General features: G+C 40.2%; 1 protein-coding gene across 9 annotated transcripts in view; it reads left to right on the forward strand.

The window, feature by feature from the left end:
- fbxw7 (F-box and WD repeat domain containing 7) overlaps positions 1–24,124 on the forward strand; it is a 102,699-nt gene that overhangs the window by 72,545 nt on the left and 6,030 nt on the right. For 8 of the 9 annotated variants that reach the window (XM_067497168.1, XM_067497167.1, XM_067497170.1 and 5 more), the window contains 8 exons: positions 7,699–7,781; positions 9,361–9,502; positions 13,183–13,317; positions 15,728–15,851; positions 16,009–16,145; positions 16,737–16,850; positions 22,203–22,384; positions 23,718–23,943. In XM_067497168.1, coding sequence (XP_067353269.1) covers positions 7,699–7,781; positions 9,361–9,502; positions 13,183–13,317; positions 15,728–15,851; positions 16,009–16,145; positions 16,737–16,850; positions 22,203–22,384; positions 23,718–23,943 — 1,143 coding nt within the window. Of the gene's footprint in view, positions 1–2,056; positions 2,754–7,698; positions 7,782–9,360; positions 9,503–13,182; positions 13,318–15,727; positions 15,852–16,008; positions 16,146–16,736; positions 16,851–22,202; positions 22,385–23,717; positions 23,944–24,124 lie in introns of those variants that run through there. The other variant, XM_067497173.1, reaches the window with a different exon arrangement.

Here is a 24,124-nt window from a genome sequence, read left to right on the forward strand (position 1 = left end):
GTGCTGTGTAAAGGTTGGGACGGCAGAGAGCAGCCAGGGGATGTTTCTCATGATGATCACCTTAAACGCACACAGACATGTCTGATGTGTCCCAACAGCCATTTATTTCAATACGTTTTCTAATATCACTGTGGTGAGAAAGTGTCACTAAAATGCACAGATTAGCAAAGTCCCTCTACACCTGTCGTCTCCTCTCAAATGGTCATGGATTTATATATTTTACAGCCTTCATCCAGCCATCATCTTACAGCATCTGATTATCCTTTATTTGCGATGGTAAAACACCAAAAGGCCAAAGGATTTGCACAGCTCAAGTGTCATGTCACATCAGTTTCTTTGCCTAAATCTCAGCAATTATGTCTCAAATGCTGGCAGGTTTCTCTTTACCTCTCTTGCCCAACGTTTTTCTTTTCAATAACAAGCCCTTAAACTCCCCCTTTGCCTGGTCACTTTGTAATTACAGGTGTAGGCCAGAAGCACCTGAAAGGCTGCCAGATCACAATGCTCCTTCACCTGTGAATAGAGCCTTCCCGTGATCCCTTATTTTGTCCCCCGTTTTGATGATCTAATGCCAGTGTTTTGTGAGGTTGAGAGCTGCAAATGTTGAGGACCTACTAAACGTAATTGCTCATAAAAACCAGATATCAAAAACAAAAAGCTCACAATTTAATCTAAACTGCACAAAATGTCAGGATTTGTAAATGCCTACTGGTCAGTTTAATGGAGAAATGTTTCAGTTTGTTCTCTGCAGCACTGTGACATCACACACTGTTTAATATTCCCTGCTCTCAATTTGTCCAAATTAATCAAACAAAAAGCTTCTAGTGAACTCATGTTTAGCTAAACAAGGAAAATGCAAAACTACCACCAGTTTGTTTGCTTAGTTTTTATACGTCCTCTTGAAAAGGCACGTGTAGTTGTTAACAGTTGACATGCTCGGAATGGTTATGACATTTTAATATAAAGCTGCTAAATACAACAGGAGTCCATGTTGTGTTACAAACTAGGCAGGTGCGATCAGCCATTACATTCCACACTGTGCAAATATTAGCGTGTGTGTGTGTGTGTGTGTGTGTGTGTGGTAATAAGCAGGTGCAGCAGATGTGGATTTATTCTCACTGCTGGCTGATAGGTTATGTTTGACTGTTTCCTGTCATGTGATCTGTTGGCTGAGTGTCAGTCTTTGATGCTGAAAACAAGTGCTGCCTGTTTATTTTATTTATGTAATGGTGTAAGTATCACCTTCCTTAATTATTTTAAAATGCTTTGCTTATATAGGACTGTGCACCTTCTTCAAAAGCACTTTACAGTGTGACCTATGTCCACTGATGATGTGTGCAAGGTTTTCACCTGACCCACTAGGAGCAACTTGGTTTTTAGTGTCTTTCACACGCCAACACTCCAACATGTAGTGAGGAGGAAGTGGAAGTCCACTGATCATCTACTGAGCTACAGCCTCCCACATCAACTAGAAAATACATAATTTATATGTATTTAGTGTGTATGCAGAATAGTGCAATGATTAACATTTCACTCAAGTAAAACCTCAAAATATGAAAAGTACAATAACATTAACATATTATGTGCTTTATCGTTTAACAGTGCTCATATAAATGTGAGTAGTTCAGTCTTTAACAAACTGCATATTCTGAACAGAAAAGATCAATAGAAAATGCATCTTCTGTAAAAGATTTTGATAATTGAATTGTTGTTTTGATCATTCTTTTCTTTTGTTTTACCACTATCAATATACTCGTTTTTTAATGACAAAATAAATTATCAGGAATGTAATGTTGAGTGAGAGGTTTTCTTAGTTTGTATTTTCAGCATCCTACATTTACATCCTTCTATCCTACAGTTTTCTGTTACATAATAAATGTAAATAGGTATAAAACAATATTTAATACTCAAGTACAATGCAACTACCTTAAATGTAGGTGTTTCCCCCCCCCACTACCATACATATAGGGAGCCCATTCGCAGCCATGTTTTTTGTTTTTCTCAACTAAAATCAGTAGGATTTGGATAAAAAGACATTTTATAACCAGGGATACGTCGCTTGTATTTAAAAAATGAGAATTGGTGGAGTAGTTCCGGAGTGGGGTACATGCCAGGAGTGTGTTTTTGTAGGGTTCCACCTTTTTATGCAGACGGACAAGTGCGTACCCCTCCCGTTCTCTGTGTGCCGCCTCGTCTGCTTCGCATATGTCCCCCGGTACCCCGCACGCTGAGGATGCGCTGCGCACAGTGTTGAATGTTGGACTGCACCATTCCTGCCGTCTCCACCGGGGAGGCTGTAATCCGATCCTGTTTGGAGGAGGAAGAGGACACTGCTGTGCGCTCTGACGCTCTCTCCTCCACTCCTCCCCCTTTCAGCCGAGTGTCACCCTCTTTCTCCCTCATCTGCTCACTCCCTGCTCGCTGAGGCTGGTCGGCGGCGCACAAACCTCCGGGATCGTCGCATCGCATTGTCTTCACCCCCTGAGCGAGCCTCATTTAAAAAACAAAAAACACAAAACATTTACCGGGGAATCTACTGCATGCACGCCAGTCCTGTGACGTGCCCGAGCATGTTCACATCAGAGACAGCGTCGGATTTACCTGAGAGTACACTGCCCTCACGCTGTCAGAGCCATCTCCCCAGCACGCGCAGAGGTTCGGACTTCACCGATTGTCACTGAAGAGGAAAAAGGAAAACACACCGGATTACAAGGATGGGGTTCTACGGCACTTTAAAGATGATTTTCTACAAAGTGAGTAGGATTTGTGCTTGTATTAACCATCCGTGTCACCTCCAGCACATCGCCCGTCTCTTATTATTTAATCTCTGACTCGCTCTGTCGCGCTCATTATCTCTGACGCGCCTCTCACGGCAGATTGTGCGGCCACTGCGGAGGATGAACAGCAGTGGCTCAGACCCCCAGAGACGTCGCTTTTTAATCGCCCGGGCCCTGATGTGATGTTAGCATTGCGTTAAATGTTGTAACATCACGGCAAGACTGGGCTTCCTTGCCCTCTATAGTAACTTCAGCCGTGTAAATAAACGCTACGGCGGTGATACACGCGTAATCTGCGTATTTGTTAATGGGTTTTGGCTTTAGCACCTGATCATTTAAGTCTGCAATGCTGGCTGAAAATATGTTAGTATCTCTATGTTGTGCGCTACAGAGTTTGCCGTTTGTGGTTGGCATATGATCCCGTTTTTGCCTCGGATACTCTCCGCACCTGTACATTAACTGTGGTCCTCCCTTCAACATAACCTAGTAGCTACTACATATGTTACATGCAGATATCATCTCATTAGCGCTGTGTGCGCTTTTATACATGCAGACTTTTTTTTTTTTTTTTTTTACAATTCCCACACAGCACAGGCATTATCCTCTGCAGTCCTCCTCAGTTTGCGGGGCTATTATGACTCTACATTATGCAGCAGTGGTTATCTTGCATTGACCAAAGTGACTGTGTGAGATTGCATGCATGTGACCAGTCTGCTGTTGCCTGTTGGAGCAGCCTATTCCCTGACATTGTGCACTCCCCTCAGGCTCCAGCCACAGATAATGGGTCACTGTGTCAGACTGCATGAGGTAGAAAATCCTCAAGGATGTTGGTTGTATTACGCTGGATGGCAGCCATAAAATAATACTCTTTTAGTTGGGAATTCAGTTATAAGCAAAGACATGAAAGAGAATCACTTACTCAGAATGTGTGATGTAAACAAGTTTGTTAATCTCATTTCATTCAAAATCCGAGTCTAAAAATCCCTTGGAGTCTTTTGCTTTTTTCCGTGCAGCTGTGTGCCCTCCCTCTGTCTAGTGTTGAAGCTTTTACTCAATTAATCTTAATAATCAAGTGAAAATGTCATCCTCAATCACTGAGTAGCAGTTTATATCTTTGAATGTTTGCTCATTTGTATTCTTCATCTGTTTTGTGGATTTATTCACACTACGATATCAGGGTTTTGATGTCAGCCCCTAAAGCTCAAACATGTTTGTGCTGCTCTTTCCCTGCAGCCGCAGAACTTGAAACACCAAGACTGATGTGTTTTAAAGATGCAATCAAACTAATTTTTTCTGGTTTGATTAAGTTTTATCTACTCAGTCCTACAACTTGATTATTCTCTCCAAAATGTCCAGTTCCCTTCAGATGCAAGTGTCTCTGCAGCTGTAGCTGTGCTGATTGAAATGATGAAACCGTTTTATGTCTACTTGAATCTCTATTTGAAAAACGAGAAAAGATTTTTCAAGTGACTGATGCTGCAGGATGTAGCCTCTGTTGAAATGAATCAACACATTATGTAAGAGCGATTGCTGTCTTTAAAATATCATTAACTCTCTGCGTATCCATCTGTCGTGCTTTTGGCCAGATAGGAAAGGGGGGAAGCCAAGAGAAAGGAGGGAGGACTGATTAGTAGTGATTTACAAACACTGCGCTCTCTGGTTACCTTTTCCCAGGCTGAAACACAAGGAGAGGCTGGTAACGTGCCGTTTGTTTTTTTTTTTTTTTTTTTTCCCTCTTGCCCACATTTAGTTTGAGGTTTCTTACATGTACACACAGAAATATACACCTTCAAAGTCAGCCAACATTCCCTCTTACTTTAACTCAGACACTCAAAAAACACACCTACTCACACTCTCTCTCACACACACACACACACACACACACACACACAATGCATGCATACACACACCCAGGCTCTCCTTGACTACTGAACCAGCCATTGCAGTGAGATCACCTCTTTCAGAACAAGGCAGCTGGGTTTGGGAGCCTGATCCTAACAGTCAGGAATTCCTTATCAACCTGTATGTTCTTTGTTTGTGTTTTTTTGTTTGTTTGTTTGTTTTTGTTTTTGGTAGTAATCAAACAAGCTCCCTCATTGGCCACTCGATTAGCTACACCTGTTTTGCTGCTCATTGATGCAAATATCAAATCAGCCAATCACACGGCAGTGATTCAATATATTAATAAATGTTTACTTAGTCTAGACAATCTGCAGAAGTTCACAATGGGGAAGAAAGGTGATTCAAATGACTTTGAATGTGGCATGGTTGTTGGTGCCACATGGGCTGCGCTGAGTATTTGAGAAACGGCTGATATATTAGGATTTTTATGCAAAACCATCTCTATGGTTTACAGAGAATGGTCCGAAAAATAGAAAATATCCCTTGAGCCGCAGTTTTTCTTGACGAAAATGCTGTGTTAATGCCAGAGGCAAGAGGAGAATGGTCAGATTTGTTCCAGCTGATAGAAACGCTACAGTAACTCAAATAATCACTCGATATGACTGAGGTATGCAGAAGAGGATTTCTGAATGCACAACACCTTGAGGACCTTGAGGTAGATGAGCTAAAGCAGCAGAAAACCATACCAGGTCCCACATCTGACAGCTAAAAACTGGAAACTGAGGCTTCTCAAAGGCTCACCAAAGGTGGACAATCGAACATTGAGAAAAACCTGAGTCTGGTTTGAGTCTGAATTTCTGCTGCGACATTCGGATGAAAAGGTCAGAATTTGATATAAATAATAAGAAAACATGGATCTCTCTTATCATTTTGTGCCCTCTACTACAAACTGAGCATTTTTTTAAATGCTACAACCTACCTGAGTATAGTTGCTGACCATGTTCACCCTTTTATGACCACAATATACCCATCTCCTGATGGTTACTACCAGCAGACAACAAATTCAATGTACTCAAATGGCCTCCACAGTCACCAGCTCTCAGTCTATTAGTTGTGCTGGAATGGGAGACTTGCGTTGTGGATTGGCAGCCGACAGATCTGCACCAACTGCATCATGCCGTCATATCATTGTGACCAAAATCTCTAAGGACTGTTTCCAGTACCTTGCTGAATCGGTGCCAAGATAAATTAAGGCAGTTCTGCAGGCCAAAGGGGCTGAAGTGAATAAAGTGGTCTGTAAGTAAATATAGGTTTCTTGCCTTGAACTGTTCTGCAGCTTCATGCATGAGCTGACTTGTGAGCCAAAAAACAGTGCTCAGAACTCAGTGTAATGTCCAGGGGGCACCTAACCTGCAGTACATGTTGGTGTGCTAGTCATGTACACATACCTCTATAATCTTAAGCATTTGTTGCCTGTGGTGCATTGAATCTATATACATAATACATCCATGCAGTTGCTGATATGCTACATTTCTTTCGCCTTTTTTGTAATCGGTTCATTTTTGCTTTGATGTGTTGTATGGTGTTGCCAATAAAAACGCATCTCTGTGCTCCTAAAAAACACACACACACACACACACACACACACACACACACACACACACACACACACACACACACACACACACACACACACACACAAACACTCCCTGGCTAAATTATAGTGATAAAAAAAAAAAAAACCACACGTCTTGAGGACAGACATGTAATCTTGTCAGTGTAAATCCAGACAGTATGGAGTCTCCTCTTTTTCACCGCATTTATAGTGACACCACAATAACCTAAAGGCATCATAAGAGCATTGTTTCTCTCAAAGACGAAACCAGGCATCTGGTTTCTATAAGACATTACCAGATTTTACAGTAGCAGGGGGACAGGTGGACCTTCTGCCACACATTTTCCAGTACATGTTGTGTCTTGCAGCAAAGGTGGAAATCTACTGTAACTCTAGACAAACTGTTGCTAAATACGTCAGACCAAAATGAAAGTGGAGACGCACGAACGGTTATGCCCCAAGTAAAAGAAGCTTGTGAAAATGCACTACATGTTACAGCACAAGAAGAAATCTACACCATCACAACCTTTTTTTTTTTTTTTTTCTGTGGTCAAAATATATCGTTTGTCAGTGCTGCTGGAGGTTCCTACAATACAGATTTCTGGCTTTTTGTTGTTGTTTGTCGATGACTTTACTTGAGGCTGAAACTGTTACAACACTATCAGATGTAGCTGAGATTTCTTTTATAAAAAAAATCAATGGACAAGGCCAGACATTTAAAAGCAGTGTTGAAGTTCGTAGTTGGCTTGTTTATTCATGAGGGACTGACAGTGATCACTTGCGTATGAGACGAAAAGCCTTGCCAGAGAGAATGGCAGGCATGGGATGAAGAAAATTAGCTTTCCTTGGCCTTTACACAGACTCCTTTGTTTGCACAGTTGGGTAGGTGGTAACAGGGAATGGGCGGTGTGAGCTCATGCAGGTGATAGAAAAGGATAAAGAACTGACTTGCTGTCTTTTTCTTTCTCAACTATCGGTATGAATCAAACTTCTGTCCAAAAAAATGCACCATGTACCCTCCCTGAAGAAGTTTTTGTACTGTGTGGTTTTATTGTGTGTATGAACATGTTGTTCTTCTGGAGTTTCAAGTGTGAATGCCGGTTTGCCCCTGGATATTATTGAATGACTGGTTGCCTAAAGGTTACTGCGCAAAAATGTCAAAATAAAGCTCAACATGGATAAACAAGCACCTGCTTTGTATCCTGCTATGTCATTATGTTGAGCAGCATCATCTACAGATAGGCCACCCCTTGTTATAAAATGTAAGCTGTAGCCTGTGCATTAAAGATTAATCTCCCATTTGCATAAAGCTTTTGCAAGACTTTGTTGTCTGTATTGTAATATGCTGAATTTCAGACAAAATGTTAACACAGTCTGGAACCAACGAAAGTAATTTTCTGTTTCTGCCACCATTTACTTTAAAACTTCCATGAAATATTTTCAACATTCTTTTTCCTTCCTCAGATGAAGAGGAAGTTGGACCATGGCCCCGAGGTCCGATCTTTCCCTTCAGGAAAAAAACCCTGCAAAGGGCCGGAGTATCCAAGGTAAAGGAACCTACATTTTGTACTTTACCTCTAAACTGTCTGGCAACTCACACCTTCATCCAGTGTTGTTTCCCTTTTTGGTGTCAAAACAATTGTAGTTGGAATTGAACTTTAAAGTGACATTTGTTTTTGTTTTTTTCTTTTTTAAACACACATACATATTATGTATAATCATATGATGATGTATGAACAAAAGATGCTGTGGTTCCTCAAACAAAACACTGCTTCCCAGTACATTGTATCTCCAGCATCCAGCTAGCAGATGTTTCTCCCACCCTGAATATTTAATGCATGTGTTCACATGTAGCCACATTAAAATTCAGACTGAACACAGTCACTTAACTGTAAATGCTGCCATGTAACTGGCTCAGTCTCAGCTTCCTCCCCCATTAAAAATGAATCAATAACGAAATGGATCCCCAGCTTCCCATTTTTCTGTCAGCAAGCAGAACCCCAAGTATTGACAGTGCCCACTGCATGGTGTCTTCTCCTGCCTTTACATTACAAGGTCTGTGCGTCTGTGTACACTTTGAAGTCTGTAAGCCAGAAAGATATGCTCAGTTGCCTGTTTAATAGATATATGTAGCTAAACCTAATGCACTCCTACAAATAAATCATTCATTCGTGTAGGCGGAATTATCCAGTTTTTGTTGAATTAGTTGAATTAAGTGCATTTAGTTTGATGGTCATATTGGAGACTGTAGTTTGTGCTGCTGTTGGCCTGTGTTTCATTACAACCGGAGGTTTCTGTTAATTTTCTGGGCCTTTATTGATATATTGACAAAGTACTTTTAACAAATTTCAAGGTAATGTAGATTTTTTTTTTGTTAGTGACAAAATTTTAAGCTATAAAAATTAGCTTCCTCATTCATACCATTCAATTTAAAACTAAAAAATGAGTGATAAGGAGATACAAAAAAAAATCCATCTTGCAGCCCCGAGTTTGCAACAGAATTGGTTTTTGTTTACACTTATTATGCTTATTAAGTTTAGATTTATTTGTGCTAAATGTGGCAACTGTTACAGTTCCTATTGCACCTTAAGGCAGTGAGGTTTTGTCTGTGTAAACACAATAGATTTTACCCGTGATCATAAGACATTTCTATATTTGGTCATAACTTGCACATAATAACAAAAGAATGAGGGTTAATTAAGGAAATTGCCATCTACGCAAATGAAACCAGTATTTCTATTTGATTTACTAGCAGAATACACATGCTTTCAGCTTAAATTATTATTGCCATATCAAATCGGTGATGGATAAACTTGCTTTGAGATGGCAGCTTTAAGTAGTGGATTTAGCAGTGACCCACGGCCATCTTTTACGTTATCTCTATCATTTGCTCTCTATCATCTCTATCAGTAGAAATGGAAAGTGCCTGCAAAGCAGTGCATAAATAAACATCATGTTGTTTTCATTATTGCTCTCATTAGTAGCATGTAAATAGTATAATCTGTAATGTTACTGTAGTCTTGTTTTTCCCCCCCATAATACTGCTTTCACATCCTGCCCCTTTTCTAAGTGTCTCATAATGCTAAGTGTTTCTCCGTTGTTTTTTTATTTTCCTGTAAACTGAAGCCCGACAGGAATTGTCCCATGTCCAGCCACACCCACCACATTTGGCCACATCAGAACAGCCAATGGTCAGGGGCAGCAGAGACGGCGTATCACCTCAATCCAGCCACCCACAGGTCTCCAAGAATGGCTCCGAACATTTCAGGTGAGGACGCTGGAGTTTCATTTCTCTCTTTCTCTCTCTCTCTGTGTCTCTCTCTCTCTCTGTCTCATTCTCTCTTGTTTTTTTTCATCTCCCCTGGGCATCGCTGACCCCTTAAGCAAAAGCTCATCAAAAAGCAGATGTTGTGCCCAATCAATGTTCACTTAGTCTCAGAGATAATTGCTGCCTTGTTGTGCTGGCCCACCACATTACCATAGGCATTGTAGCGTGGAATTGGAATTAGCCCAACCTGTTCAGACAAAAAAAAGCAAGAGTTATAAGATCACACTTGTCGACTTAGCCTGTGTTAAAAGTTGAACAGATGTTGTCTTCTGTGATCCCCTCAAAAAAAACTTAGTGCAGTATGGTTTAGCCTATTATTACCTAGTCATGTATTTTTCTGCATTACCCAAAGAAAGTAATGGAGCCAGCATCTCAGATGGCTCGAGCCAGATTATCTCAAACCAGAATAGACAACATTTTCACAATATTATATTTATTTATGCTTAATATTTCTATGAGATTCCCTATACTATTGTAGTTTGTAAAAACAAAATAAAGCCATTGCTTTCATGCTAAGCATGAGCTCTAATCATTGTAGACCTCACAGAAATTTAAACATATTAGCCATGATGGGGTCTGTCTGATTTCTCATATAATAGGTGGCCGTGGCTTTCATTACCTAAGAGTTTAAACTCATCACTGAAAGTCTGGGTCAACCTGTGACACCCCTGTGTTTATTTTACATATTAGACCTCAGTCATGAACAAACGCAGTCTACAGTCTTTAATCTGACTCAGGCTGCAGGCAGCTGAAACTCAAATGTACATTCTGTACATTCCCCAGTCCTGTCGTAGCCTGTAGCTCTTTTACAGAGGGAACACAACTACAAACGGTGTACTGTAGCAAGTAGGCTACACACAGACAAATGCTGGTTATATTCTGAAGATTTTATGCTCTACAAGAGACACACAAGGACACATGGTTATGGCAGTAATAATTACACTGAGTAATTAGTTTGAGATTTTGGGAATTATTCTTATCTGTCTTTTGCCAAGAGTTGGATAAGATAATACCACTACTCTTTCTGTAAATATGAAGCATTAGCAAGCAGCTAATTTGCTTTGCTTAGCATTAAGACAGTAAAGTGGGTGAAATGTCTAGCTTGGCTCTGTCCGAACAGTATTAAAATAAACAAGTCAGCATCTTTATAACAGCCTTGTTAACATGTCTTGTTTGTTTTTGATTTGCACAAAGCTAAAGTGTAGAAACAACCAAATGTTACGTTATAGAGGTTTGTGTGGGATTATTTCATAAAAACAAATGAGCATGTTTCTTTTTCTTCAGCCACTTCAGCATATAAAACTTGGCCTGATACCTTGTATAACAGATACTGAACTTCAACTAAAGGCCAAGGCACAGCCAATAGTGATTAACTTATTTAAAGATCAAATTATTGCCTCTCTAGTGTTGCTCATTGTAATTATACTTAGTAATCTGTGTTTTGGTTGCAGTGTTTTTGAATGCTGAATTCAGTCTTGACTCAGAAATTAAGTGGCAGATACTTCAGTGTTTCTGAGTAGCGTTTGAAGTAGTTTATCAGCACCCGTCATAATGGTTAGTTGATCAAAAGAGCAACACTCCAGCCTGATTTCCCTGCATGTTCACGATAGGCACTGTGATCACAGATGTTGACGGCCAGTTTGTGTCACAACCGTTCCCTGGGGATTGTTGAAAGACATCCTAGGAAATTTGAAAAAGCAGCAACTGCATGAAGTAGAGCTGAGGATTGTCCTGGAAACTCCTGGAATACACTGAGCTGTCCACAAGTTTGATTTGAGATAAATATTCAAGGTTTGCAAGCAGTCTGAACTAAAGAACAAACCAAAAAATCCAATCTCTCTCTTTGAACAGAAATGCTAATAATCCATGGTAGAAAATTGATCTAAGACATAAGTGGCTGTTGCGTGGTCCTCCCTCTGGCAGGGAGGAGGTCTCTGAACCCCCTGATTACCTCCAGAACCAGCACCTCTGACTAAAGCTTTTAGCTGCCAAATTACAGGTGGTTTGCGTGAGCCAGATTTTCCACCCTGCCTCCTAGCCTGTAATCACTGTTAGATTTCAGCGCTCCATAGAGGGAAACGACTGCGGCTGTTGAGTCCAGCATATGGCACAGCACTATTCAACAAACAGCGTTAAATAAATGAACATTGGAGAAGAAAGGGGGGGGGGGGGGGGGGAAACACAGCTCTAATAAATGTTGTTGATATTCTGGTTGCTGTTGTGTTTCCACTAATGTTGGATTCTAGAAATAAGCAGGTGCCTACAGCAAATCTATACTGCTGTGCAAGACATTTAAGGAACTTTACTTTTACAGGTTACAGGAACAATGCACATAGTTGGATTTTTCCAAGATGATTCAGTGAAGGATTTAAACTAGAAAAATTAGGCTTTACATAAAACACTAGGGTGTCTAATGTGATGGCAGTAATCACTCTCACAGTGCTGTGTTTTCAGTTAACACTCTACAATTGTAGCTATGTTGGCTGCAACAATCTAGATGTAAATGTGCAATTATTATTCTGCTGACAGTGTTCAACTAGTGCGTTGCCATCTGTGACAGGACAGTACGGCCTGCAGTGAAATACACTACAATAAAGGCCAAGAGGAACTGACACTATAAACAGTCCATGTAATGTATTAATACTATATGTGAATTACTGAGAATAATCATGTTGGTACAGTGACATTATTGAGTAAGTAAAACATCTGAAAGTAAGTATTCCAACTTGCTGTTTTATAAATTGCAGTATTTTGTTTATGCAACTATGTGCATAGCTATAGGCTACAACGTCATGTGGGGGCATCAGTGGAGATCCTACATTGTCTGTTCATGTCTATGATGCTGCTTGCAGTTTGTTGAATGAGAACAACATTAAAGATAAAGAAAGAACTTCAGTAACATTTATTTTACCCAACAAAATGATTATACGATAGACCGTCTGCCTCCTTTTTGCTCCTCTCCATGAATAAGTGAACACAGTGCTTTGCACACACGTAGTATCCAACTAAGTAACAAGATGCTGCAGATTAACATTGTAAGTTACCTGGAAGCAAAACTGTATGTGTGTGTGTAATTACAGAGTGAACAAACAAATGTGAACACAGTTACTGATGGGAATATAAACTTCAATACAGCCTGACACATTGTGGAGGTGATATAAATGAGTGAAACCTGACTCAACTGGAAATCAAAACCCATAGGCACCTGCAGTGGCAGTACTGAAGTAATCTTAAAACTATCATCAAACTGGTGACTGCAAATCAGTCAAAGATCCTGGATTTTATTGTTAGGTCACTATTATTAGCTGACGTTACTCTTGTGCTTTCACCTTTTGTACATTGTGAGTTGCTTGTTTGAGCATGAAACATGGGGTACCACGTAAGCACGTTCAGACCTTATGTGTGATTTTAAAAGGTAACGAGCACTTGTACGTAGCTACTGAATAAACTTTCAGTTCATTTGAACACAATTTATGTCCGACTGTTGATGATGAGGATGCATATGATGAACTTTTGTTTGAAAGCACTTATTGTAAGTAACTTTGGTAGAAGCAACAGAATAATGAATGTAAACTAGAGTACAAACATGTTCAAACCTCCTCCTCTGTCGTCTTTTCCAGAGCTGGACTGGCCCAGAAAAGCTGCTGGCGCTGGATGAGCTGATTGACAGCTGTGAGCCCACACAAGTCAAGCATATGATGCAGGTGATAGAACCGCAGTTTCAGCGAGACTTTATCTCCCTGCTGCCCAAAGAAGTGAGTTCCTGGATCTTTTTTTTCTGTAGCGAGTTCACACCTTCCTCTCTAGCTGTCATCTTCCTCTTCCACTTCATGCTAGCTTTTAAATAAATATACCTGACAGGGAGATGAGGCTTCCTCTCCAGCCCTAATCCTGTCGCAGTCTTCCCTCACATCGTTTAGCGCCATCCATATTGGGTGTCTTGTTTTTGCTTTGCATCATAACTGACAATGCAAACAATCTGAAGTGCCACACTGATGATAAGATCACATAAGGGATTCTTACAAAACTGCCTCAATCCACTGTATCTTGTGGAGCAGATCAAATACTTAATGCCTTGTCTGTTGTTAGGTGTTAGGATGAAGAGGGGAAGCATAGGGAGTGAGGCAATCGGATGCAAGATTTCAAGGTGTCAGCACCGCTTGCTCCAAAGCCAAAAATACAAACCGCGTCATGTGTGTTCACACCGCGACATGAGCCCATTATTTTCATTTTGGTTTTCCCTTTGCCACATTTTCTTTTTTTTATATAACTTGCTCCGTTTTAATAATGCCCTCTCTCCTCTATTAGAGCTGCTGTCAAGTCATTTTAACTGGACAACCCCTGTGGTCACACTATAGATTAAAACTGTGAGGACAATCTGCAGAAAGTTGTGTGTCGGGCTTAAAAATCTATTATTGACTCTGCTAATTCATAAAACCTTTGAAATATCCTTCAGCTCAATAATTGATGCTAGCTTAAACAGGCTTTTAGATGATTAAAGTGTTCAGGGTTTGTGATGGGTCTCGTGGAGGAAAACTGACTTAAAACAAACCTTTACACTTCACGCCTTAATAAAAAAAGGACAAAGATAAAAAATTAAGGAGGACTAACCTGAATAATGACTATAGATCCTCTTTAAAATGTCAAAAAAGTTTTTAACTGTCACACATTAAAAAAGTGTGAGTGTGTGTATGTAAGGAAGGATGTGTTCAGACTTTTCATAAAACCCAAGGATCTTAGATCAGTTGGCGGTTTTACAAATGTAGACTTAATCTGCTGCACAATGTTGTTTGCCTATTAAGTTATAGATTAAAATATTCTAAAATTAAAAACCCTAGACGATTGTATTCTTCACCAATCCAGTAATTCTTACAGGACGAAAACTGTCTTCTGCTGCATCCAGTTATGAAGATGTTTTCATGTGATAAGAATGACCAGACCTGACTTGAAAAATTATTGCAAAACTAAGTAGTTTTAACAGAAACATGTATTTTCTATTTTCTCAAACAAAACTCTTTATATCCAAAAGGTCACTACAGTATTTATTTACTAAAAACTACAAAATGTATGAGCCAAATTCTCTTCTTAATTTCCATTTTAATTCATTGCCACCTGTCAGTGACTCTTTATTCAGTTGATGTGAGTTAAGACTGATTTTTACCATTTTTATTTTAAACCGTCTTAGATTACAGCTTCAACGAGGAGTCAATTCACAAATTAGTTGCTGAATAATTAATCTGCAAACATTTAGATAATTAGGTTTTTTATTTATCATGTTCACTTCCAAATTACAAGCTTTCCAGATTTTAAGATTTTTTTAAAAGATATTTTTTGTTACTTTCTTTCAGATCGGCTCTGTTATCAAAAAACTAATGAGCAGATGTAAGCTTAGATGCAGCCCTATTTCAGACTAATATGAGACTGTATAAATGAGTCTAAAATGTCTTTGTAAACCTGGTCGTGGTTACTGGGTGGCTGTGAGAGTCATTGACTCCACTCTTGAATCTGTTGCGCCGTGTGTTATGGATCATTTTTCTCTCATATTATTGTAAAATAATGAGAGAACAATATTTGCACAATGGGTTAGACCTCATCCTGTAAAATAAATCCAATAATCCCTACTCTTTTTATGATCATACAGGGCATCGTCACTTGACCTCTGTGTTGTCTCATAGTTCTAACATATGCTGTGTGATGAGCGCTTTGTCTAAATAAATGCCTGTTTTAATGTGTCTAAAAAAAAAAAAACAGCAGCAGATTGTTTTTCCATTGCTCAGGGGTCCAGATTTACTCTCATTATACTATTTATTTATTTACTTTTTGGTCTTCAATTGCTGGTTTTGGCTTAACAAACTCCATTGCTGACATTATTACCTTCATTGAAGCCTTTACTGTATATGTTTGAGGCTTTCCTAGAGCTGATGATTCAGTTCCATGGTAATACTTTTGTGTAGCCTCATCAGTTAGTTTCATGCTGTTCATATTGTGCACATACTTCGTTTCAGCAAATATTTTCTTTGCCATTTATTATGTTGTATCTCAGTTACTTTAAACATAATCCTTTTTCATAAGCCTCGTATACACCGACCATAGTAAATGTTGGGCAATCTTTGGGTCGTCTTGTGTTTTTTATATGTCCCATATCTTGTCCTTGTCTTTCAACAGCTGGCTTTGTATGTGCTGTCATTCCTCGAACCGAAGGACCTCCTCCAGGCAGCACAGACGTGTCGCTACTGGCGCATCCTGGCAGAAGACAACCTGCTGTGGAGGGAAAAATGCAGAGAAGAAGGTGAGTTTCTGCAACAGATGCAGACAGACAACATGCAGTCACCCAGCGGGAGCAGTTTGGAGCTATAATTGTGGTCATTGCTGTGCATGTTGTAGCAGTTCAGAAATAAGCTTTAAGAGGGGAAAACTTTTTATTGCTTCTTTTTCTCTCCTAATAGGCATAGATGAACCTCTGCCCCTCAAGAAGAGGAAAATCGTCAAGCCTGGCTTCACTCACAGCCCCTGGAAGAGTGCCTACATCAGGCAGCACAGAATAGACACTAACTGGAGGAGAGGGGACCTCAAATCACCCAAGGTACTTTTTCCTTCAAACATATAATCCCCAAAGGTTAGCTTCTGCTCAGCTGATCTCAGAGATCTGATATCAAGTCACAGAGACGGTTCAACAAGGGTCTTAAGTGTGAAGCTGATGGAAAGTTGGTGGTGGGTCAGGTCAGTGCTTCATAGTACATGTGTTGGATGATAATTGAGCCAGAGCACAGCGTAATCTCATTTTCCTTTTATCTAATGACTGCTAGAGCTGATCTTTAACTGGCCTTGTACACTTTGGCTCCTGGTGTAAATATGGTTGATGTGCTCTTCATATTACTTTGCATATGCATTGTGCTCTGTTGTTTGCTGACCTAGCAGTCCAGTGACCCAGTAATAGGCAGAAAAAACTCAAAACACATGCACAAATAGTATACAGCCCTTCTTAAAAAGCTGTGTACACCTGCCGCACTTGATGAGCTTTTCCTGACTTACATCGCCTTCACTTTGATGTTTAAAGGCCCAGGGACTTGTCATTGTTGGTATCATTTCTTGCCAATTGCTTTGTCAATCCACATCCACCCTTCCTTTGTGTCCTCTTCATTGCATCTGTTCTTCTATCTCTTCCATGTGAAAGGTGCTGAAAGGTCATGATGACCACGTGATCACCTGCCTCCAGTTTTGTGGCAACCGCATTGTCAGTGGCTCTGACGACAACACACTCAAAGTCTGGTCAGCCATCACAGGAAAGGTAAGAGCGAGCCACTTTTCTATTTCCTGTTTTCTCCTTTACTCTTAATGGGTTCCTTTTCTTCTGCACTGTTGTGTAGTCAGACATTAATGGACCATCGACAAATGCTTCTAAGTTCAATAATTTTTCATGAATTTTTCAGACTTATTGATTTAAAAGTGAAAGAAACTGAGTGCAGGTTACTGCTTGATGCCTTTCAGATGGCACATGGCGCATTTGCCCTGCACACAAACACATTTCCTATCCAACACTTAACTATAATTGTAACTGTATCTCCCTCTAACTGGTGTTTAGAAACCTTTAGCTAAAGCATTCTGGCAACTCTCTTTTGTTTTTCCTTTAACATGTAGCCATTTTAGAGACTTGTTACACAGCACATGTTCGCAAGTGGTGTTGGTATTCATAGCTGAGGCTGGCACACACAGGCCTTGTGGAGCAGCTTTACACTGTGTATTAAACAGATGGGCAGTGGCTGTACTGTGGTGTGGCAGAGGTTCAGATTGTTGTAAATCTTGGGGCTTTCATGTCTTCCATGCTTTATAGACTTTGTTTTGAAAAGGGCTTTTAGCTAAAAATCCCCTTTTACGGTGGTATAGTGTAATTCTCTTTTCCATGCTGCTCCATTCATTTCTAGTCAAATAAGACTGAGCTCTGAACTTCTTGTGTTATTTTACAAACTAAAAACACATCTAAAAGCAAAGCAGCTAAAGAAATTGATATTCTTCCCGATCACATTGCAGTAGCGTTTCTTTCTGTTGGACACAATATACCCGAGAGTTTGCTTTTCATTGCTGCAAAGACTCTTTGTCTAACAGATACTGAAGGTGGCAATCAGCCAACTAGTGATTACACGCATATCAGTCACAGCTTTTGCTAAACTGAACGGATTCTGCCAAGGTCATCAGATAAACAGAGAGCACAGACTGACCTCCACCTAAAGACGTATTTCTGAATGACAGGTTGTTACAGTTGTGGTGATTTTATATTGGTGGTGGACGTCTGCGGCGAGTCAGCAGCAGACTCAGATGCTTTTTGTGCAACCACTGTGCATTCAAACTAACATCACAAATGCACAGTATATTGTGTCTGTGGCTTCTACAATGCAAATTCGACCCAGATATGTTTATTTACATTAGTCACGAGGAGATGAGACTTAGGTGCTGTTTTCAGAGCGCGTCCCCTCTGCGGATTTCATCTCTTTGCCTCTTAAGCTCTCAGCACCAGAGAGGATCCCTCACTGGAGAGGAATAGCCAGTTAAGCATTGTCGACAATTTGGGTTGAAGTGGCTGTCGATGCCTGTGAAACTGTAAAGGAAAAATACAATTGGATCACCAGAACCTGCATTTGTTTTTCTTCTCTGCTGTCAGCATTCCTTACAGTCTTTGCCAGCTTATTTGAGGACTTGATTGTAACATTTCCCTCAATGTCACTTCACCCCAAAGATTGCAGGCCTGTAAAGAGGCTATCAGTGATCTCAGTGTTACAGTTTGCAATGGCCTTTGGATGAATGTTTCTTGTAGCTCCCAATCCACATACCCATTCCTCTTCTTCATATTGCAAATAGCCAAGATGGCAGGAAAAGATCTCCTTCATAACCTTCTTTTAAAAAACGATTTGTTTGACCTTGGTGTGCTTTTACCTCTCATATAAATTCTTGAACTGCAATAAATTCTCTGCCACTGACACCAGAACTTGGCCATTACTCAGAATTGGATCGATACGAAGCACGATGATCAAGGAAGATGAGGAACTGTGATTTCAGTCTTTAAACTCTTTTTGAAGTCTGATGCCATTAGACAGACAATGTGATTTTCTCTGTTCCATCAAGTATATTTGATGTCATGTCGCTTTTCATCCTTTGGACAAAAGCTGCCCCTTGCAAATCAGTGTAAAGTTTGGGGAACAATTACAGCTATCAAGGGTAAATTGGTTCATGCTCTCATGTGTCAGCGGTTCTCCTGCCCTTTTGCTCTGAGCAGAGATTTGAGCAGATTGCATTGAAGGTAGATGACTTAAATAGTCTACTGACGATGTTAACACTTCTTAGCAAACTTAGCAAATTTAGAGCAGTCATAGTTGTGACAATGTTTAGTAAATTGAGTTGTGCTTGCATTGAAATGTTCTCGAGTTATTCATCATCCAGTGTCCCCAGGCCATAGTGCATCAAATATGATGTTGACAAGATAACAGATGTTTCTATCAATTGTTTAATTTTTATTTTTTTGCCGTTCAAGATTTGTGAATAGTTTTTTTTTTTTTTTTTTTTTTAAACTTGGTGGGCATTTTTAGCACAGAAAATAAATTGTATTGACAGGGTTATTTGCATAATGAATAATAAAAAGATCCACAAATATTTACCAGCTACTGTTCTTCCTGTGAAGTCTTGCCAAAGGTTCAGCAAACACTAAGACAGATGTTTGTTAATGTTTCATCTTGGCTGCCAGTTTTGTCTTGCCCTTGATTTATCTCGTTATATAAAAACACAGTGAAGTGAACCCTTGCTGCGAGGCAATCAGGGACTTATTATATGAACATGTTACATGTAAATGCCTCTACACCTCTGAAAGAAGGGGGCCATTGCTTAGTGATGCAGTAAACAATGGGGATTTGATTGTAGTGAAAGTATTGCATCACAGATTGAGAAAACATTAAGAGTTAGTATTTACAGTAAGATAGGATTATGTGTCGGAGCCTGTGTGCAGCTCACATTTGTGGTTTAAAGTAATTTCAGAGAGATGGGTTTTACTGCTGAAGTAGCAGTTGCTGTGTCGATGGCTGAAAAGGCTGTTTTTTTCTGATGGACCTTTTGTCTTCGCGTGTCCTCCAGCTTTAGTGAGAGCCGTCAATCTTCCATCCAGGCACACAAACAGCAGCACGCGTCTCGTTGCTTCAAAGGTGGATGCCTGGCGCTTCACAGAGCAGCACATGTCCTTGGTGGTGCCTGTCAGCGGCAGCCTCTGCTGTCAAGCAGATCTAAGATGGCAGACCTGTGGACTGCTGTCAAATCCAGGGAGAGGCATCTTCTGCCAGATGCTTTAGCCGCATGGATACCCGTTTTACTTTCACCTCTTTCTGACTCACAGAGTAGAAATTGCTTTTGGAGCAATAAATAAACAGAATTGCTGTTACGATGTTAATCAATGGGGACATTACTTGCGTAAATAAAAGAAATTAATGACGGAAATGTAGCATTTACACGTGTGTGTGTGTGTGTGTGTGTGTGTGTGTGTATGAGATTGCACAACAGAGCCAGTCAGTATTTGGTGAAACCACAAATCAGAGCCATGTCAAATAAATTAGCAGCAAAAATTGGAGAAGTACAAACATGTTGCCATCCTCACACTGTGTTCATTGCGTGTAGACTTCATTTATCAGCTTCATTGCACAAGCATTTTTCTGTTAAAAAACAGAAGGCATGGTCAGTTTCTGCATGACAAGTAAGGCACTTTCACAAGACATTGTGGTGGCTTCATTGGACAAGTATCTAAGGCAGCAGATCAGTTCTTTATTAGATCAATTAGTTTAACAAAACAATATCTTGTGCACATTTGATTACTTAAACTTGTTGGATTACATTAATTTTTCCTGTTGTCTCTTGCTATCGTCAAGTAAATGCAAATATGGAAAAAGATCAATTCAACTGTAGCCTAGGTAATCTTTAAATCTTGTGTTTAAGCCTGTGCTGATGTGATGGCCCCATCTGGTGCCGTTAATTGTAAACTTTGCAAAGGAAAAACCCAACGGACCTTTATTCCCTTTGACAACAATTTTCTGGTATTTCATGTTAAGATCAAAGAAAGTGTGGCAGCACAGTGGTGGAGTGGTTAGCGCTGCTGAAGGTGAATGGTTCACATCCGCGGCTGTTGGGCCTTTTCTGTGTGGAGTTTGCCCCTTCTCGCCATGCTTGTGTGGGTTTCCTCCGGGTACTCCCAAGTGTGAATGGCTATCTGTCTGCGTACGTCTCTTTGTGTTGGTTTTGAGATAGATTGGAGACCTGTCCAGGGTGAAAAATTGATGTAAGTAGTTAATAAAATGTATGGATGGATTGATATACAGAATATGTCTTTGTGATTGTAATTCTGCAGATGTGAAGCATAGTATAAAAATCCTTATTAAAAAAAGGGTCCTTCACAGGTTCATTAAAGGAATGCTAATCTTCTTTCCCTCTCTGAGACAGGCTTATTTTATGTTTGTTTCACAGACAGATAAAGATGCCTAAGCCCTTCATTTCAGATATTCTCTCTTCCCACAGAGTGTTTGAGTAGGCTCTAATCACACAATGATTCTTGCTCTTGGAACCTCATCTGCTGCGTCTGATTCACAAGAAAAATTCTTGCATCCTTGAGAGTAGGCTTGTAGTTCATCACAAACGTGGATTAAGATTCATGTTAGACAGTCTTCATAAAGTATCCAAATACTCAACTGATTTCCCATGTTTGTACCATACTTTAAATATAAATGTAAATGTGTTTTTTGTTAATTTGCCTGCTGCAGTATTCTCCTTTCAGTGTGTAAAGCTGAGAAAAAGGGACCACAGTGATAAAACAAGAGAGTTTTAACACTGTAGTGAGGTTGATTGTAAGGTCATGCCACACTGGCCCACAGTTAATGAAGTGATCTCTTTATCACAGTACAGAGTGAGAAAGACAAGCTGCAGCGTCATCTACCTCTTTCACTGGCTGCAATAAAACCTCCTGCCCTGCATCACCATTCACTGCTCAGCAGCTTATCAGTTGCAGTCAGGGGGATCACATGTTGTACACTTGAACAGCACAACCCTCTCTGAATCTGACAGCACTCCACCATTATCTCCCTTATTCCCCAAAGAATTTTAATTTAAGGCATTTAAGAAAATTAAATTAAGGGGGATATAAGGCAAAGTGTGGAGACACAAATTCTGACAATGAGAAAGATTTCCATAACTGCTCTGATCAATAGCTAATCTACCATCACTAATGATGATGAATCAGGACTTTTCCTTATTGAAAACCCTTGTCAGCCCTTTCTGCGAAGAGAAAATGCAACAGACAAGTAAAAGCAATTTAAAAAACCTCCAGAGAGCTCAGAGAGAGATTTATTCCCAGTGGAGTGGTAGCAGGTAGAAGTGACCGAGCTCTTCTTTCCCACAAAAGGTCACGCAAATGTCATTTTACTTCTCTCTTTTTACTCAGGAGGCAATAAAAGTTCAGGAGGAAAAAAAAAAATCCCAAATGTGATTTTATGACACTTTTTTTTGATTATGTATGAATGAATTCATCCTGGATGTCTCTAAACTTACTCTTTTTTTTAACACTCTACAACAGCAGTGAGAGTTGTTACTGATTCAGGATGTTCCTCTGTGGTCTTTTTAGTGTCTGCGGACATTGGTGGGCCACACAGGGGGCGTGTGGTCATCCCAGATGAGAGACAACATTATCATCAGTGGCTCCACTGATCGCACACTCAAGGTCTGGAACGCAGAGACCGGAGAATGTATCCACACCCTCTATGGGCATACCTCAACCGTGCGCTGCATGCACCTACATGAGAAAAGGTATGGGACAGTCTCATCTTTTAGTCTGTTTAGAAAGTAAAAAAAAAAAAAGGAAGGTCACTCTTTTAAATAGTCACATTTTACCTATAGTAGGTCTTTCCGTTCCTGGTTTGTGTTGCTAGTTGTGATTATTTTACATCAGTGTTGACAAGAGGCTGCAGCACACCAGTATATACTGTAGATGTACAGCAAATGTGTGTTTGTATAAAATGTTTATCTTCGTCTTGAAGGAATAAGGGATTAGTCACTTTCTTAGCAAGATTTAGATGAGATAGATATCACTCTTATATCTGTACATTACTTATGAAACTTCAGTCAGCAGCTGTTAGCTTAACAAAGATTTGAAACAGAGGGAAACAGCTACACTGGCTTTGTTAAAAGCTCAGTAAATAATGTTGGTCCAAAATGTTACAACTTTCATTACAAAAGTGAATAAGAATTTACCAAAATCCGAATGTTAGTGAACTGATTCACAACAGTGTCCAACTGGGCAAAAAGAGCAACTGTACTACAGTAAAAGAGGACAGCTTATGTGTGACAGTGAGCATGTGGGTTTAAATAGACCCTGTGAGTCGTGTCAGTTCAAGTGCTGCTCACTCTTTCACCCAGTATTACACTCCTGAGACTCAAAGTGCACTTTTAGCCTTAGGCCCCACTACGTTTTTTGTGTAGCATTTCATAGCTCAGTCAGCGGAAACGCTGTGATCTGCAGACAGTTATTAACATGGTGGCGATTCTCATCTACGTACTACTGCCGTGAGGTATTTTATAAATAAGGAGTGTGTGCTGTGTGCATGTTAAACATGTTTTTGTTTTATCAAAAGTCTTTGTACAAGTTATTTTTACAAACTGTGTGTGTTTTCTCCCAGTTTAATCGTAAAGAATATCCATGGAACAAACTGTTCTGACTGCCGTAATCTGACAAATGTAAAACTTGAGTAAGCATTCCTCCCTAAAGGGAGTCTTCCGCTCCGTAACCTGTAACATATCTTTTCTTTTCCACTGTGGCTGAAGACGCTGCTTGAGGGTGGCTGTTTGACTTAAAGAGGTTTTTGTACATTCAAGTACGAACATGAATGTGACGCTGTAGGTTACCCATTGTCAGAGGAGCAACAGAAAATGTTCATACTTGTCTCCTTATTCAGTTAATGCAGCTGCTAGAGCTGTAGAGTATTGGTTTTAGTCTTAGAGAATGGATCACTTGTTGGGAGACACTCCTAGAGTGGAAAAGTGAAGCTAAATTCACATGGTCTGTTTGTGCCACACCTAACTTCATACATTTCAAACTCTACCATCTACTGCAAATACCTGACTGATGCATGTTTCATCTCAGGGTGGTCAGTGGCTCTCGTGACGCCACGCTGCGCGTCTGGGACATCGAGACAGGTCAGTGTTTACACGTCCTCATGGGCCATGTGGCGGCAGTGCGCTGCGTCCAGTACGACGGGCGACGGGTGGTCAGCGGTGCCTACGACTTCATGGTGAAAGTGTGGGACCCCGAGACGGAGACCTGCCTACACACGCTGCAGGGCCACACCAACAGAGTGTACTCGTTACAGGTGAGGCAAAAATAATAAGAGCATATGTCTGTGTGCACAAATAAATTTCTGTCCTCTCACCCACTCTGAGGGCGATGGCACCAGCTAAAGTGCACAGTCATCACATAGAGAGGAGGCACTTTACTGATAGATTGGTTTTTGTATTACGCTGCATCGTTAGACTTAAAGTGTTGGTGCTCTG

The sequence above is a fragment of the Channa argus genome, chromosome 3 (genome assembly GCF_033026475.1).
Source record: "Channa argus isolate prfri chromosome 3, Channa argus male v1.0, whole genome shotgun sequence".
Classification (NCBI taxonomy): domain Eukaryota; kingdom Metazoa; phylum Chordata; class Actinopteri; order Anabantiformes; family Channidae; genus Channa; species Channa argus.